The 18,035-nt window shown below is 45.5% G+C and overlaps 1 protein-coding gene across 1 annotated transcript in view; it reads left to right on the top strand.

Moving 5' to 3' along the window:
- Positions 1-10,406: 10,406 nt before the first annotated feature.
- The window catches only part of HS3ST4 (heparan sulfate-glucosamine 3-sulfotransferase 4), a gene marked incomplete at its 3' end in the record, with an annotated part of 342,728 nt that continues 335,099 nt past the window's right edge, over positions 10,407-18,035 (top strand). Inside the window, exon 1 of the mRNA XM_081297312.1 lies at positions 10,407-11,190. Within this exon, the coding sequence (XP_081153438.1) occupies positions 10,457-11,190 (734 nt within the window). The 5' untranslated portion in view covers positions 10,407-10,456. The remainder of the gene's footprint in view (positions 11,191-18,035) is intronic.

Genomic DNA, 18,035 nt, shown 5'->3' on the forward strand with positions numbered 1-18,035 from the left:
TTTCAAACATAGGAGACATCTATAACATAACCTATATTTTGGGTCCCAATACCCAGAGTTACAGATGGGAGCTCTTCCTTGTTTGCTTCACATGTATTAGTTTGCTAAAGCTGCTGTAACAAAAGGTGTCATCAGGTGGCTTAAACAACAGAAATGTGTTCCTCACAACCCTGGAGGGCAGAAGTCGGAGATCAGGTGTTGGCAGGATTGGTTTCTTTTTGAGGTCTCCTTCTTTGGATTGTGGATGGTTATCTTTCCTGTGTCTCTGCATGGTCTCCCCTCTGTGTCTGTGTCCTGGTTTCCTTTTCTTATAAGGGCACCAATCATATTGGATTAGGACCCACCCATATGATCTCCTTTTCCCTTAATTATCTCTTTAAAGATCCTGTCTCCAAATATGGTCATATTCTGAAGTACAGGGGATCAGTATATAAATTGGGGCAGGGGCAGGTGATAATAGTTTAACTGACTAAAGTTTTCTCTGGTTTCAAGAACCAAACTGCTGCTGTAAAAACTCAAATTAGCTTTTCCATCCCATTCTCCCTCATCATAGGTCTCAATGTCCTACACTTACGATGACACATTCCAAGAATAAATGTGTGTATATCATCATTATCCAAAGATTAAATTTTTACACTTTTTATTTTTGCTACTGGGGATTGAACCTGGGACACTTTGCCACAGGGCTACACCCCTAGACCTTTTTATTTTTTATTTTGAGGCAGGGTCTCCTTAAATTGCTTAGGGCCTCTCTACATGGCTAAGGCTGGCCTTGAACTTGTGATCCTCCTGTGTCAGCCTCCTGAGTTGCTGGTATTATAGGTATGCTTCACCAGGCTAGTTTTTTTTTTTTAAAGCATTTAAAAAGTTATATAAATGGCTTGATACTGCATATAGCCTTCTTAGATTGACTCTTACTAAACCACAGTAGCTCTTGAGTATCCACATTAACAGGTGTAGAGCTACTTTGTTCTCATTAATTGCAATATAATATCCCAGCATATGAATAATAATATCCATTGTTATTCCACAATAATCCATTCTCTTACTAATGGAACAGGTTGTTGCCCTCTTTAAAAGCTTTTTATTTATTTATTTTTTGGTGACCTTGGACATTGAACCCAGGGCCTTGTGTGGGCAAGCACCCCAACCAATGAGCTACATCCCCAGCCCACATGGTCTATATCTTTTAAATTTTTTCTCTTAATGTTTGCAGTGCCTGGATCAAGCCCAGGGGCTCACACATACTAGGCAATTGCTCTACCACTGAGCTAAGTACCCCCCTCAGCCCTGCCCTCCCTCTTCACACTCTGCCCCCCCCCCCAAAAAAAAAGAAAAAGAAACAAACAAAAAACCACTTTACACATCTCTTGTGTTTACAAGTGATAATTTTTTAGTGCAGATACCAGGAAGTGGTATTTGGTCACATGACCACACATTTTTACTTCTACCTATATCGTCATTTTTTACCAATGTTGTTGTAACAATTTACTTTCCCATCAGCAGTGTGTGCTAGCCCTTTTCCCTACATCTTTGCTTAAGTTTGGAGCATTTCAGGTCTCAGATTTTCACATTCAAGATGTTCAACTGGTAAAGTCTATGGAATTATTGCAAAATGCAAAAAAAAAAAAAAAAAAAAAGACAGACTCTGAAAACCGGATAAGGTCTATGAAACCTGTGTAAGGCGTTTACTTTAAACCATCCAATGGGCATGACGGGGAACATCATTCATGTATTTGTGTTTTAATTTCCACTGTCCCATCAATAGTGAGACTGCATTCTCCTTTGTGACTTCCTCCTTTTCTTTCTTTTCCTAGTGATTTTTTCAAATTATTGGTTGTCATTTCATATATATCTTTAAATCTATATGCTGAATGGTAAGTTTTATCTTAGCTCTTTATGGGCATCTTTGTATTAAAAAAAAGATATAAATCATAGCCAAATGCAGTGGCACACACCTATAATCTCAGTGACTCAGGAGGCTGAGGAAGGAGGATCTCAAGTTTGAGGCCAGCCTGGGCAATTTAATGAGATGCTAAACGATTTAGGGAGAACTTGTCTCAAAAACTAAGAAGGACTGGGGATGTAGCTCAGTAGTAGAGCACCCCTGGGTTTAATCCCCAGTACAAAAAAGAAATACAAACTGTAGACATGTTGGTCAATCTTTTCCTCTGTGCATTTAGTCAATGATATGTTTGTCTTCCTAGATGTTACAGAAATAATATCCTGTGTTTTCTTATGAAATACAGAAAAAAAATTTATTTTCATTTTCAGGTCTGTAGTCTGTCTTCACCTGTTCTGTGCATAGAGACAGGTGGGAACGGTTTTTTTTCTTTTTTGCCTATGGATAACCAATGATTTATTAAAGAGCCTATTCTTTCTATCACTTAAGATGGAGCTCAGAGTAGATAGTTATATTTATTTCTACTTGAAATATTTCTTCTTGGGAGCTTCATCTTCGTTTAATATCAACAAACCCGAGCTCCTTGATTAGTTCAGGAGGTTGTAAATTCAGCTTTCTTTATCAGAATATGAATTTACATTGTCACACCTGAATACATAAAATACCTTTTGGAGTTCATTTTCACATTTTCCTTTCCTTTCTTAAAGGGAGACTCATTTTTCCAATTGCACTTTTCTTTTCTCCTTCTCCAAGGAGGGGTTACTATCACTTTGCTTCCGTGTGAAATTTAGAATCAACTTATCAAATTATCCACCCTCCATACCTACATATGACCCTGTTGGAAGTTTGCTTGAAATTACTTGGAATTCAGTGATTAATGATGACAATTTTATAATATTGAATCTTCAATCCATGGACTGATTCTGGATTTTCCCAAGAGTCTTAGAAGGTGATTACCCCTATTGACATCTCCTTGACTTCAGACTTCTGGTCTCCATCACTAAGAGGGGACACGTTTATGTTGATGTGAGCAGGTTGTGGCCCATTGTTATGGCCCTAGGAAATGAACACAGTACCCTCCCCCAAACTGTATAATGTTTTAAAAGACTTGCTTGGATTTATTAAGTTTATTCCTACGTAATTTTTGGAATACATTGTAGTTCTGAATAGGGTCTTCTTTAAAATCACATCATTGTTATCCTGATTGTAAACAGGAACACTATTACTCTTTGTAATTTGAATGTTATTCAGTAACTTTGTCAAACTCTACAGTTGGTAGGTTTTTCTTTGCCAACAAATCTGCAGGTTGTAAACAGTAATAATATTTCCACCCCCCAACTCTGATGTCTTTTTTTTTCTTTCTCTTTGCATTAACTGGGAATGCCGTACAATGCTGAATACAAATTGCAATGGAAAGCAGTATGTATTATCTTGTTTTATATCGTTCCTGTACTTATAGGAACTATGTGCCCCCCTTTGCCCCCAGGGGCTTGCTACCACTGAGCCACATCCCCAGCCCTTTTTATTTCCTATTATTTTGAAACAGGGTCTTGCTAATTTGCTTCAAGTCTTAATAAGATGCTGAGGCTGGCCTCAAATGTGTGATCCTCCTGCCCCCTGCCTCCCAAGAGGCTGGGATTACAGGTGCACATCACCATGCTAGGGGAGGACCCAGTTTTAATATTTATTCTTGTTTCATTATAATATTTTCTATATGTTTTTGGAAATTTTTCCCTTTTCTCTTTAGAAAGTTACTAGCATTTTGGGTTGCATGCTATATTATCTATGGATGGAGTAAGTGATATACCACACACACTAAAAATCATCTTGCTTTACCTGGCTTAATCCAGTCTTTCCTTTGCATAAGGAAAAGAAATGTCCCTTCCTCTGTGAAGCATCCTGTCATGCCGGTTTGCAAGGTTGGGTGTGCCCACAATATGCTTCTAGGATACCCTGTATTCTTAGTGCTTTCCTCACTTTATACAACTTGGCTTGTTTAATTGTTTCTGCCTTTGTGAGAACAGGGACCCTGTTGTTGGTCTCACTAACTCATCCTCCAGGTGTAATTCAGGACAAGAAATACACTGGCTTAAAAATAACAGTTAAAAAATGAATAAAAATGGCCTGGTAAGGTGCCGCATGCCTATAGTCTTGGGGGACTTGACAGGAGGATTGTGAGTTCAAAACCAGCCTCATTGAAACCAAGGCACTAAGCAACTCAGTGAGACTCTGTCTCTAAATAAAATACAAAATAGGGCTGGGGATGTGGCTCAGTGGTTGAGTGCATCTGAGTTCCATCCCTGATACTCCCCTCCTCCTCCCAAAAAAGAGTGAATAGATGAATGAAAATCAAAAGGAACAAGAAATTTTATAAGAGTAAACAAAGAAGAATTAGATATCAAAACACTAACCCAGAGGCAGGTTTGTGCAGGGCTGCTGTCAATGCAATTGCTGGAATCCAATAAGAGGTATAAAAGATTTGAACGAATGGAGGTTTGCTTTGTACACTTGTGGATGGGAAAATTCCAACATGAGGGATTCAAAATATAATATTAGAGTTTCAAGATGTTGAGAAATAACTAGTGCTAGGGAAATAAAGAAAAAATAAGTTAGAGCCTTGTGTAAAACTATGTACGCAAATGATTTTCAGATGCTTTAAACAGTTTTGCCTAGAAAAATAAACCAAAAATGTACTAGAAGAAAATACAGATAGAACTTCCAGGGATGTCTTTTTTTTTTCCCCAAAGTAAAATCCATGAAGCATATAACTGAGAGATTGACTCAAAATAATGAAAAACACTAATAGTCCAACCCAAAGAAACAGTTTAGAGGAAAAGCAAATTGATAACTCAATAATTGGAAGATACATGAGAAAGGGAAAAAGACTGGTGATATTCCAAATCAATGAAAGACCTTAAATGAATCAATAAGAAATGGCAACAAAGCAATTAAGAACTTATAAAAATATGAATAAACATGCAAGCATGAAAGATCTTAGTCATCTTGGATTTTTGTAGCCAAATATAATAGGCTGGAAGCCTGAGTTTGGGGTGCTAGTAGGGTTAGGTTCTGGAGAAAACTGTCTGGCTTGTAGACAGCTATGGTTTCCTTGTGTATTTACATGGGAAACAAGAGAAGGAGAGGAATAAGGAGAGAGTAATATTAAGATCTTCCTCTTCCAATAAGGAAAAAATCCCACTGGATAAGATTTCAGCTGTAAAAACCACATTGACCCCTGCATACCTCCTAAAGCCCCACTCTCCAGATGCGTTACATTAAAGATCAGAGTTTCCACATGTGAACTTGGTGGGAAGAGGAACACAGTGTGATCCACGGCAATAAATAAATACCAAATAAGTGTAAACAAATGCTTTTATCCTCCTGAGTTGCTGACCCTTCCTTATTTTCTAGCTTGAGTTAAACCCACAGCTCATTTGCTTTACATTTTTATCCTTTCTAGATAAGCATGTTCACATCCATAATCTTTCTCGTCTGTATTGCTTAATTCTATCTTCTGCATTTCGTGGTATGGAGCTTTTAGTCCAAGTAATTCCTGATTTTTTCCGTATGAGCTCCTTTTCAAGGTGATACGTTCATGGTTATGATTACTATGTTAAGTATTTCGCCCCTTTTGGAAGAACACAATGTTCTTCTCTGTTGCTACGTTGGTTTTGTTTGGAAGTTTATCTAGTTTACCTCAGATTTGTTGAGGTTTACATTTTTACATACAGGTAAAAGACAAGCTGGGAAAACTTTTTTTTTTTTAAATTAATGGAGTTTCTAATGTGTCATTTACTCACTTTCATGAAAGAAATTCTAGTATGGGAGAAATGAAGTCATTTTGATCAATAGCAAAAGAAATTAACATGATTTTTTCCTTTTTTTTTTTGTACCAGGGATTGAACCCACGGGTGCTTAACCACTGAACAACCCAGCCCTTTTTATTTTTATATTTTAAGACGGGATCTTGCTAAATTGCTCAGGACCTCGCTAAATTGCTGAGGCTGACTTTGAACTTGCAATCCTCCTGCCTCAGCCTCCTGAGCCACTGGGATTACAGGTATGCATCACCGCACCTGGCAACATGGTATTATGTTTTAATGAGCTGGATAGTTTAGATTGTGCTATGATAACAAAGCCCCATCTTTGATGCTGAAAACAGCATAGGTTTATTTCTTTTCATCTATACAGTGTCAAGGCCTGGATCTATAGTATCTTTCTTCAGTGAGGAGCTCTGAGCCCACGGAGGCTGAGGGAGATCACACCGCTTTCTTCTACAATTGCCAGACTGGAAAAGAGACCAGGGCAAATCTCCTGCTATCTCCCAAAGACAAACTTCCCTTCTACTCCTGTTTCATTAACCAAAGCATCCCTAATGGGAAGGGACCCGGAAAGTGTCTCCTTCCCAGGATCCTGCAGGAAGATCGGACCATTCTAGCCACCACACACTCTCCCTGTCTATCCCCAAACCTGTTTTTGTCTTTTGTTCATTGATTTTTTTTAATTCCTTTTTGTTATGTGAGTCATAAATCCTTTCTAGCCTTAAAAAAAAAAAAAAAAACCAGGAAAAACAAGACTAAAGTTAGCCAGAGTTCGTTTCTACTGCATAACAAATACCCCAGAAGGTGTCGGACCTGGCTTTACACGCGCTGTGAACCGGACAGATTGGGAAAGTGAACTTCAGCATACACATCCTGATTTTGAAGCAAGGACACACGAATTTTTTTTTTTCAGGGACAACATTTTAATCGGAAAAGAAATAGGACATGCTCTGAGCCAATATCTAGACCCAAATCATTATTGGTAGCCACCACATGTCAGGCAGAGAGCCAGGTGGTTTTGCATATGTTGGCTAATTCAATTTAATTCTTTATAAACACAATGTCAGGTGAATCTTATTATTCATAATTTATAGATGCAGAAACTGAGGCTCAGAGAGGCAAAATGACCTACCTCAAAAACCGTTAGCTAACAAATGACAGCTCTGTTTGGACTGTATCATCTGATAATGCAGAAGGATACCAGAATAATGCAATGTGATTTTAGGTATGTTCTGTTTGGTTTGGCAAAACTCTGTGCTTCAAGAAAGGTGAAAGGGGGCCTTGAGTACCAAGGTGACAGGTGGGAATTGATGAGGTAGGCAGTGAGTCAGTAAGGGGATATTTTTATTTAAAAAAAATAAAAAGAGCTGGGGATAGGTTGAGGCTGTTGCTTAGAGATGGGGCGCTTGTCTAGCATGCATGAGGCCCTGGGTTCCATCCTCAGCGCCACACAGACATTCCTCCCAAACGGTGATCTGCTATTGTTGCCAAGGCTGACTAGAAAGGAGGCCCACTGGAGGCCAGGAGCCCAGTTGGAAAAACACTGTGAAAATGAGGGGCTGAATGAGCATGCATACTGGCTGTGGAACCGTCAACAGTATTCTAGCATCTCTAGACCCACTGCAGATATAGTTGGAGATCACCCTACACGCACAGCTCCTACTTTAATTGTTGGTTTCTCAAAGACTTGCTCTTAGAAAGCACCTCCATTAGCTGTAATCCCAGCTTGGGAGGCTGTGGCAGGAGGACCGAAAGTTCAAAGCCAGCCTCAGCAATTTAGTGAGGCCCTAAGCAATTTAGCAAGACCCTGTCTCAAAATAAAAAAGGGCTGGGGGGCTTGGGCTGTAGCTCAGTGATGGAGCACTTGTCTAGCATGTGGGAGGCCCTGGATTCGATCCTCAGCACCACACAAAAATAAATAAACAAAGATATTGTGTCCAACTACAACTAAAAAAAAAATATTAATAAAAGGAGGGAGGACTGGGAATGTGGCTCAGTGGTTAAGCACCCTTGGGTTCATAGTAGCAAACCAAACCAAACCAAACCAAACCAACCAAAAAAAAAAAATTCCATTAAAAACAACAACAACAAGAAAACAACAACAAAATATAGCCAATTGTCTAAGTGTGCAATGGGCAAAACTCTTCAAAAAAACAAAAACAAAAACAAAAAACCCTGTCCTCTGCCTGATTACTTTCGTGGCCCCCTTATCTTATCAACAGAACTGCATTCTTTCAAGACTGTGGCTATTGGGGATGACAGAGAGAAGGAAGGGAGAGATCTCCTTACTACCAGAGTTCAGGCAAGGGACATAAATGTGCATGCAGGTCCATATGCTCCTGCTAAAGGCTCATCTGCATCTCACCTCTGGCTGAAGTTGGGAATAGGCTGATTTTCCAATAGAAACTTCAGATTTTTTTTTTTTTTTTTTACAGGAAATCCTGCAATTTTAAACAATTGCAGCTTGTAGCTTGTTTACGTTTTTAAATATCACTCTCAGTTTGCCACCTCTGGGTTAGATTTTAACGCCATGTTATCGAAACCTTTCCAACCATTTCATCCAAACCTTTCCAAATTTGGGAATGCACTTATTTCTCAAACTGAACTCAGAACAGGTTGGTTTCAGATGGTTGAAAGAGTGGACCCAGAAATGTGAACATGAGGGCCTGGGCCAGGGGGCTGGGCACCCTGGAGGCTGAGTCTTGAAAGGGAGATGGGTCAATGCAGCAGAAGCCTCAGCTTCCTGGCTGGCCACTCTGGGGCCGCTCTGGGAGTGGAAGGAGTGCCCGCCAAAGCCTGGGCTCCTTGCAACTTCAGTTGGCCCCTTCCCATTGACATTACAGTAATACAGTTGTGCCGTGTTTGAAAAAGCATCCCTAGTTACACGGAATGATTTACAGGACACCAGACTCTGCATTTCAGAGGTCTCCTGTGTACCATAAAAAATATATTATAAAGGAATAATCTTTATCTAAACTAAAGCTGCAGTGAAGGAAACTCATGTCCAGCTGAGAGCAGCAGTGAGCTTTTGTTCACTCAGGGAAAAGTCCGTGTTCTTCATCTTATTTGATTAACATTTTTTTCCCTCTTTGGCACTAGGTATTTTGTTAATATTTAGACATTATATACATTTTCTTTCAGCTGTTGTTCCTATTATGTGATCAAACAAAACAGGGGAAGTCAGCCACATCAGCAGAAGAGGGGAAAGCAGATCTGCCAGGCACCCAGCTGGGGCTAGCAGGGGAGAAGGGGCTGAATAGAGCCGGCCCCAGGAGGAGACTGGCCTGGCTGTTGTGCAGGGCCAGCCCTGTTCCCAGGAAGCAGAGGTGGCTACAGAGCCTCGGTTGGTTGATTTGCCTCCTCCTTTCAATCCCACCCTGCCATTTCCCTCACTTTCCTGAGCAAAGGCAACAGCAGAGTCTACTTTGGACACTTCTAGAGCCTTCTGATGTTTATCATTCGGCCCTATCCAAGAGAGGGAAGTGAGGGATGGAAATCTCTTAAGAGACAATACATTTTAAAAAAATGTAATTCGACCATACACAGACCCTCTGCAACCCATCTTGTCTCCGCTTATTAGACGTTTGGAGAGAGGGACTCTCATTTTATTTCAGTCCAGGCAAACCCGAACTTCTTTAGTGGCCAATGCCTTCCAAAGGGCACAGGTATGTGCACCTGTGGTTAAGGATGTCCTGGAGGGGGTGGCCTCATCTTTTGTAAAAAAGCACGGTCACTTAGTGATGGGACAGAGGCAAGAGCTCTGAGGTTGGGAAACGTGGGGGTTTGTGTCAAAGCTCCACCCATCATAAGCTCCAAGAAAAGATGGGGAGACTAGACAGATGTAATTTGGGATGGGGAAGCTGTTGGGGAGAAGGAATTCCTCCTGATCCTAGGCAGGTCGACCCCAGGGTGAGAGAAGGAAGGGTCAGGGATAGGCTGAGTTTACTTGGAGTCCCAGGGTACAAACGGAAGGGAGAGCTCCCCGCTCGCTGGCCCCCCGCTGGCTCCCCAGTGCGCGGCACCGGCTACTGGCTCTGGGCTCCAATTCCTTAAAAGTGTTGGGAGAGGGCTGAAGTGCAGCACGGCTTCTCAGACTCCCAAGGGAGGGGACACACCCGCGGTGGGGCGGGGAACACCCAGCGCAGAGTGTCGGGCGGCGGCGGTGGGGGTACGATCCCGGCTCTACCGGGTGCCCCAGCCCTAGCGCACGCCTCCGCTCCCGCGCCCCCCTTCGCAGGCGCGCGCCAGGCGCACCCCCCTTCCCTCGGCGGCGCCGGGCGCGCGCGCGGCCCCCTCCTCCTCCCCTCCGCGCCTCTCCTCTCTCCCGGCAGAAAGTTAGCAGCGGGGAAGGAACTCGGGGCTGCAACAGCGCGCGGCGGCGGCGGCAGGGACTGAAGCAGGAGCCGCGGCGGAGCGGGGGAAGCGGGGGCGCTGCAGACGGAGCAGGTGCAGCCGGCGGGTCCGCGCGCCCCCCTCGGTCCCCTTGCCAGAGGCTGAGGGGGGGTGGTGGGGGGCCACCCGGACTCCGCGGGCAGAGTGGGGAGGGGGGCCATGCGGCCGGGCTTCCCCCCGGCGCAGCGGGACAGCGGCCAGGGCCGGGGGCGCAGCGGCGTCGCTTCATGCAGCCGGGGCGGCTGGGCAGCGGCGGCGGCGGCGGCGGCGGCGGGGGCGGCGGCTGAAACCATGTCCGGGCAGCGCCGGGGGCTGCCGCCGCCGCGAGCCGGGAGCCGCGATGGCCCGGTGGCCCGCACCTCCTCCGCCTCCCCCTCCGCCTCCACCTCTGGCCGCGCCGCCGCCGCCCGGCGCCTCTGCTAAGGGGCCGCCGGCGCGCAAGCTGCTTTTCATGTGCACCTTGTCCCTGTCTGTCACCTACCTGTGCTACAGTCTCCTGGGCGGCTCGGGCTCCCTGCAGTTCCCCCTGGCGCTGCAGGAGCCGCCGGGCGCCGCCGCCGAGCCCCCGCCGAGCCCGTCACCACCCTCTCTGCTGCCTCCCCCCGTGCGCCTCGGCGCCCCCTCGCAGCCGCCCGCGCCGCCGCCGCCGGACAACGCGAGCCGCGGGGAGCCGCCCGAGCCCCCGGAGCAGCCCGCCGCCACGGGGGCCGACGGCTGGGGGCTGGCGAGCGGCGGCGGAGGCGCCCGGGACGCCTGGCTCCGGACTCCGCTGGCTCCCAGCGAGATGATCACGGCGCAGAGCGCGCTGCTGGAAAGGGAAGCGCAGGAGTCCAGCACCACCGACGAGGAGCTGGCAGGCCGGAGAGCGGCCAACGGGAGCAGCGAGAGGGGCGGCGTCGTCAGCACCCCTGACTATGGGGAGAAGAAGCTGCCCCAGGCGCTGATCATCGGGGTCAAGAAAGGAGGGACCCGCGCGCTGCTAGAGGCGATCCGAGTACACCCGGACGTGCGGGCGGTGGGCGTAGAGCCGCACTTCTTCGACAGGAACTACGAAAAGGGGCTGGAGTGGTACAGGTAGGACCCCCTCGGGATAGGAGGGACCCCTGGGGAGACCGGGAGGGGAAGCCGCCGCTTTCCATGCCCTTCGAGATCCAGGAACAGTCCCGGGAGTCCTCTGTCCCTGCGCTGGGGCTCTGGGAGTCGTGGCGGGGTTGCTCAGGGGGAGCTGCTGGACTCAGAGGGCTGGACTCCAGCTTCAGATCACTTTATTTTAGGGCTAGGGGACGTGTCATCCCCGCCTTGCCTGGGGCTTCCCATCTAAAGGGGCGCTTTCTCCATCTACCCAGCTCCAAGCCTGGGGATCCCCGGTCCTCCTGCCTGCGGGGTGTTTCCTAACCCAGGCTTTTGCAGGGCTCTGGGATTCTATGGGGGGGTGGGGGGAGGACGCTGGAGGAATGAGACAGGATAACTAAATTGACGAAGGGGCTTTGAGATCCCCCGGAATCAATCACAATCGCCCTCAAACGCATCTGCGTGGCTGGAATCCAACTTTAGTATTTTAAGGTCAGAGAAAAAATGCACAGGAAAGCCGGTTAAAAAGATGATGCTGGCGCTTTGGCTTTCTAGTAAAGACAGGGTGTTTCCCTCCTCCATAACTTTCTGTCCCCCTCGGCTGAATGAACATGGAGTTGCTTTTGCATCAGGATCCTAAGTGCCTAAATGGTAGTTGGTTCCCTAAGAATGTTTATACCCTGCACTGATGCCCCTTCGAATCTGCAATTCCTTCAGCCAAAATTGGAGGTTGTGAGATGCTCTTGTGAGATGTTCATGGCCCTTCTTTCCCACCGTTTGCTGGTGGTGTGAGTAAGGCAGTATCGAAAGTTAAGTGCAGTTGAAATAAATTAATAATCCACCAATCTTGCCAGCAATAACATTTGCAACAACACTGTGCAAATACTCCAAATGCAATCCTTCCCCCCCCCACACACACCCTTTCCCTTTTTCCTCTGTTTCATGTCTTTCTGGAGAACCCATCTGGATGGCCAGACCCACCGCAGTTGCATTTCAATAAATAATTGCAATTGTCAAAACAGAAACACGGCCTTTGTCAGCTAAAGTGATGTTATCATCTTAACAGAACCAATAGGTAAAATTGTTTCCTGACAGATTGCCTTCCTGTTGAAGAGATGTGCTTTCTAGGTTTAAATTACAGCCTGGGAAAGTTTTAGAAATAACTTAACTTTAAAAATACATAATCAATGTGTGTATTGTGATTGATTTCTTCCACTTTCAAAAATATGTCTGGTGTTGTAAAAGCTTCAGAGAAGAACACTTAGGCATAAGCATTCTAGCACATTATCCCGAAACAGCAAATGTGTCTGTTAATGTCTTGCCTGTTTCAACAGTGAGAACTAATTGCAATATTTTAGGAGGCTTCAAACAGCCCCTTCCTATCAAAACATAAAACAGCAAATGCTTAATTTAACTGGAAAATCAGTATTTATAACATCACAAGCCATGGCTTTCAGTTTGTGATTATAATTTAAAAGGTGTCGGGATGACTAAAGCAACAACAGCAAAATAAAGACGGGTTCGACGTCTCGGGAGGGTTTGATTGCCTAATTGTTGGTCCTGGGGATGTTCTGGTTTCTTTCTGTGGGGTGGCTTTCGCCTTGTGAGGGTTACTTCGAGTTTTGATTTCCAGTTCTAATTTTAAAGCTGTGTGTCTTGTGAGAAGTGTCAGATGTCCTTTGAGGAAGGCATAAAGATCAAGTCTTTCTAACATGTGTTTGGGTTGCTTTGTGACAGCTGGAAAGAGAGTACGGGGTGTTTCATTCAGATGACTTCAAGTTGACCAGGGGTGCTGGGTGGGGTGCCATGGTGGGGTCTGGGTAATTTTTTGAATCAAGGGAAAGCAGATGCCAGACAGTCCTATATTCCTTTGGGTACATAGACTTGAAGGTACATAAACTATCTCGCTGTCACACTGCAGCTACTGAAGATATTCCAGCACTGTGGTGTGCCAAGCCTCCGGTTCCCTGCCAATGCTTGTGATCTTTGGGGCTCAGTGTCACTATTTGGTGGCCATGCATAGAATGGTTAACCTCAAGAGGTGCTGAGAGGAGTGAGGTACGCTTGGTTTGGGAGTGCGGGAGAAGATCCTCTCAAGAACAACTTTCCTGCCAATACTTGTCTATCCGACATAGAGGGAATCATTCCTCGCTCAAGCTGGCTGGTGTGCACGCTCCTGGGCTCCTAGAAGCAGAATGTGCTGGCCCCGGCCTTGAACAGGCAGATGACAGTGCTGTCAGGGAATTTGTAAGACTTCTCCTTAGTTCCTGGTCTCCTGGCCTCTCTGATCCCTCTTTCCCATGTAGGAGGAGCGGATGGACAAACAACCACACTATATTGTAGAAACGGAAGTGGTAGCATGGATTCAAACCAATAACAAATACCTCATTGTTCCAGTCTTGAGTCTTTGCAAATGATGCCCTTCCATGGCAAAATCCCTTCCCGTACATACCAGGTGAGCTACCTGGACTCTATTTGTCCGATGAGAGATCCAGAGGTTAATTTATGCTTTTGATTTCCCCCGATTTATGTATTGACTTCTTATTATTTTTAATGGGTCTCTGGTAGCCGACTGATCCTGCACGCGGTTCTGTTTTTTTTTTTTTTTCTTGTACGTAGCAAGAGCCAAGAAGAAACTGGGGCGGCTGTCACTTCTGCCGTCTTGGGGTTTCCTGATACTCCACTAATCAGCCTGAGCCGTTTTATTTCCTTCCCGTCACTCCAGTTATCTCTCAATCCGGGTTTTGCTTTGCTCCTATGCTGTTGATCTAATGTGATGTAAAAACACATTTGAGATTAGAACATGTGCGTTCGGTTCTCAGGGCAACATTGACTAATGGATTAGGTGGTGTGTGGTGAGGCTTCGCAGAAGCTGGCCTCCCTCGGAATATTGACATGGACCAGTGATTAATAAGTTGGGGAAGATTCAACCCACCACTCATCCTTTCCCGTCTTTCCGTGGGATCTGGTACAAGTTGTCTGGGCAGAGATCTTGAACTATTGCAAGGGACGGGACCTGGGGGAAGGTCCCTGGCTGCCACTGCATGACTCACCAAGGTGACAAAGCAACATGACTGGTGTCTTCTCCTGTGGTTTACATGATGAACTGTTCTCCAGGGGACCCCTTGGGAAGAGGTCCCCCATTTACCTTCACTCTCCCCAGTTCATATACAGGTCCATGGGCTGGGAGAACTAACTCAGGGCAATCTCTCCAAAGCCACACTCCTGCCGCCCCATCCTGGGGGACAGTGACAGCAGCGTTATTTGCACACGCTACCCAGAGAGAGAATGAAGGACGGAATCGCTCTGGCATTGACAGAAGTGCCAGCCAGTGTGGTGGCTTGCGCTTTGTACATGTGTTTTCACATTTAAGTGTCGCGGTGGTGCTGTGAGCTAAATAGCAGCATCTCTGTTTTATGGGCGAGATTTTCCATTATTCCAGGGGAGGGTGAATGACTGTTTCAGGGTCGCAGACTGGCCAACTCCTGGGCGGAGATTTGAACCCACATCTGTCCATTTCACCATGCTTTGTGTTGGTGGCTCCGCCACGCAGCAAGTACTAGGCAGGTCATGTACGGTTTTCATTCTTCCATTCAACAAATATTGAGTGGATGCTGACTGGGCATCCAGCTCTGTCTTTGGTACCGAGGGTTAAGTGGAAAATAAGACAGATCAAGCTCCTGTTCTCCTGGAACTGGTCCCTAGAGTCAGGGAAACAACAAAGAAACAAGGCAAATGATTCAGAGAAAAAAATTCTGGTTGGGATAAAGGCTACGGAGACCAGCTAGAGTCAGCAGAGGCTCAGAGTGCCTTTGTCTGGTGGGGTAGCTACTGTCCACCTCTGGCCACTGACCACAAGAAATACCCAAATTGAAATAGACTGTAGGTATAAAATACAGAGTGCCAAATGGCTCATTAGGGATTTTATGCTGAGTACATGTGGAAATTGCAACATTCTTATTCACTTAAATATATTGTTAATTCCATGTCTTTACTTTTTAAATGTGGCTACTTGAAATTTTACAAGTAGACTCATGATTCGCATTGTATTTCTATTGGGCAGTGCTTGTGTAGGTAGTGCTTTTTAAATTTTAAGAATATATGAATCACCTGGGGAATCTTGCTAACATGCTGATCCTGATTCTGCCACTCTGAGCAGGGACTGAGATTTTCTTTGCATTTCAGAAATGCTTCCAGAGGCTGTTGATAGCGGGGCCTCACTTTGAGGTGCAAGGAGCCTAGAGAATAATTGGCGGGTGAGGATGTGGGCATGTGTATGTGGGCATGTGTATGTGTGCGTGCACGTGTGCTATTTTAACTAGTCTGATTGGGAAAATATCTCTCTGTGGAGGTGATGCAGATGATCTGAAAGAGTAAGACCCTCCCATGTAAAGAGGTTGGAGAGGTTTCCAAGTAAAGGAAACAGCAGATGCCAAGGTCCTGGGGTGGGAAAAGCTTTGTGGCCCTGCCGAGTGTTGATTCAATATTGGAAAAACACTGTAGGGGGATGAAATTTGGTTCAGAGCTGGCTATTTGGGTGATCTTGGTTGGATAACTTAGCTTCAGTGGTTTATGTGAGAGTAATTTCAGAACAAATGAAATAATAAAAGTGAATGTATTTAGAGACAAAAGAGTATCCTGGAGCCCAAATCCAAGTAGACCTGACCACGGGTGTTCCTGTTTCTCAGATGACTGTGTTCACTCACATGCCTTACATTTTATTACTGATATGTCGACTTATGGTTCGGGGAAAGCTCACCCATGACTGGCTTTGGGCCTCCATCTGCTTAATCTTTCCAAATCAGAGCCGCAGACTCACACGCCTTGGGGGCCCCTGTAGATCAATCTGAATGAGGCAAGCAGACTAAAGTGGGTAGGAACTGGAGGTCTCCTGTTCCATCTTCCCTGTGCCACCAGCGAAGGAAGCATCCGGGTGATCAGATCTTCCACTTGGTAGGAGAAGGCTGGAAAGCTGGGTTGGGTGTGCGATCTTCTGACTCCTCTTAGTGTTGGTCACAGATTTCTTCAAAGCTCTATGTGGGCCAATACCACGGGACAAACAAAACCCATCTGTGGGCTAGATGTGGCCAGCTGGCCACCAGTTGGTGACCTCTGGTTTAAACTCATTTCGGAAACTAACTGGCACGCTCACACCCTCTGCGGTGGCCAGAACTGTGGCTTATTTTGTGCTATTTTGGTTGAGGTTTTTTTTTTTTTTCCCCTCCTTTTGCAGATTTTTGCAACAGCATGTGGGAAATACCTCCCAGATCTATTACAATAACAACAAAAAGAAACTGACACAAACAGGAACACCAGGCAGAGAAAAAAAAAAAACTGCACACGTAAATCTGTAAATCTCCCTTTTGTTCCCAATTAGCATTTCCCTGAAGGGAGGAAACTTCTTGATTTTTCACTCATTCATCAGAAGCACCTATAATCGATCTGTATAGAGAACTTGAACTTGTAAGAGAGATTCTGGTCAGGCTGAAGAAGACCTGACAGGTGCAAACATTGGATTTGGGGCTTTGCTTTGTTCTGTTGGATGTCGGCTTATGTCAATCTCTGCTGCTCGGGGGGTGAGGCCATATCTCCATAGGGTTCATTCATTCACTGAAATATTTTGATTCTGACTTCTGTTAGACCCTTCTGAGAGCGGACTTTAGTAGAACAGAAGCAACATGATTGGAGCATGTTTTGCAGGTTGGAGTCAGAATCCACTGCAGGTGCAATGTGTGACCTCGGATAAGTGAATATTACCAAGCCTCAACTTCTCCATCTGCAGGATGGGCTCCATAGCACCTGCTCCCAGAGGATTTTGTCAGGATGAGATGACATGGAATTTTACTCACGATGTGTAGACTTTGTGACAGAGCACATTTCTCCCCCCCCCTCTTCTTTCTCTCTCTCTTCTCCATTTTTTCCCCTTATTTTTCCCCCTTCTTTTATTCTGCCCATTAGTATGGAGGGCCCTAAAGAGAAAGCTGTAATGGATTTTTCATTTCAGTATAGTCTTTTATTTCAAGATGATCTCTGAAGGAGGGATTTTAAGTCCTGAAGCTGCTCTTAAATAGCTCTCCAGAGGATGATCAAAACCAGATTCCAGATTTTAATCTATTGTCACTGGAACGAAAGCGGGAGAAGAGTCTGGCTTCCCCAGGTAACCGCAGCCAGAGTTCTCCACCCAGGGAGCATGGGGGTGGGGTGGAGCCAGGCTCCCTGCACTGCAGGCTGCCACCGTCCTGAGCCTCCACTGGGAACAGATGCCACTTGCTCCAGATGGACCCAGAGGCACTTAGAACGACGCCAGGGACACACTTCCTGTCTTCCGTTTTTTCTGCAGAACTGAAAGCTTTGAAAGGATGCAGCCTAGCTCAGGAGGACCCTGTCACGTCCCCTGTCCTGAGATTTGGGGGTGGCTGGCCCTGGCCCACGCCTGTCATCCTAAAGTGTTTTATTTATTTTTTTTGTTTTTGTGATTCAGGCCAGGCAATTTTTACTTTTAAATCGAGCCAGTGGAGAGGCGTCGAGACTTGAGGTGAATGGAAGATTGCCTGACGTGTACATTCGAAAGTTTCAGAGGTTTGGGTTTTGCATAATGGATGATCTCTCTGGAAAGGATTGAACCACCACCCTGGCAATCTGGCAATCCACCATCTCTGGGTTCTGTTGGTTTCTGTGGTTTAACAAGCTACTCTATAACTGTCTTGGGAATTTCAGTGTGAAATCATAATTCACTGAGGGAGGTTTTCAGCTGATCTTGCCATTAATTAAAAGCAGGAGGGTTTTTTTTTTTTTAACACTCACTAGTTAGGATTGCCTTCCTTTAAAAAATTATTTTTAACCTTTAC

This window comes from Spermophilus citellus (assembly GCF_964194105.1).
Source record: "Spermophilus citellus genome assembly, chromosome: 6".
NCBI classification, from domain to species: domain Eukaryota; kingdom Metazoa; phylum Chordata; class Mammalia; order Rodentia; family Sciuridae; genus Spermophilus; species Spermophilus citellus.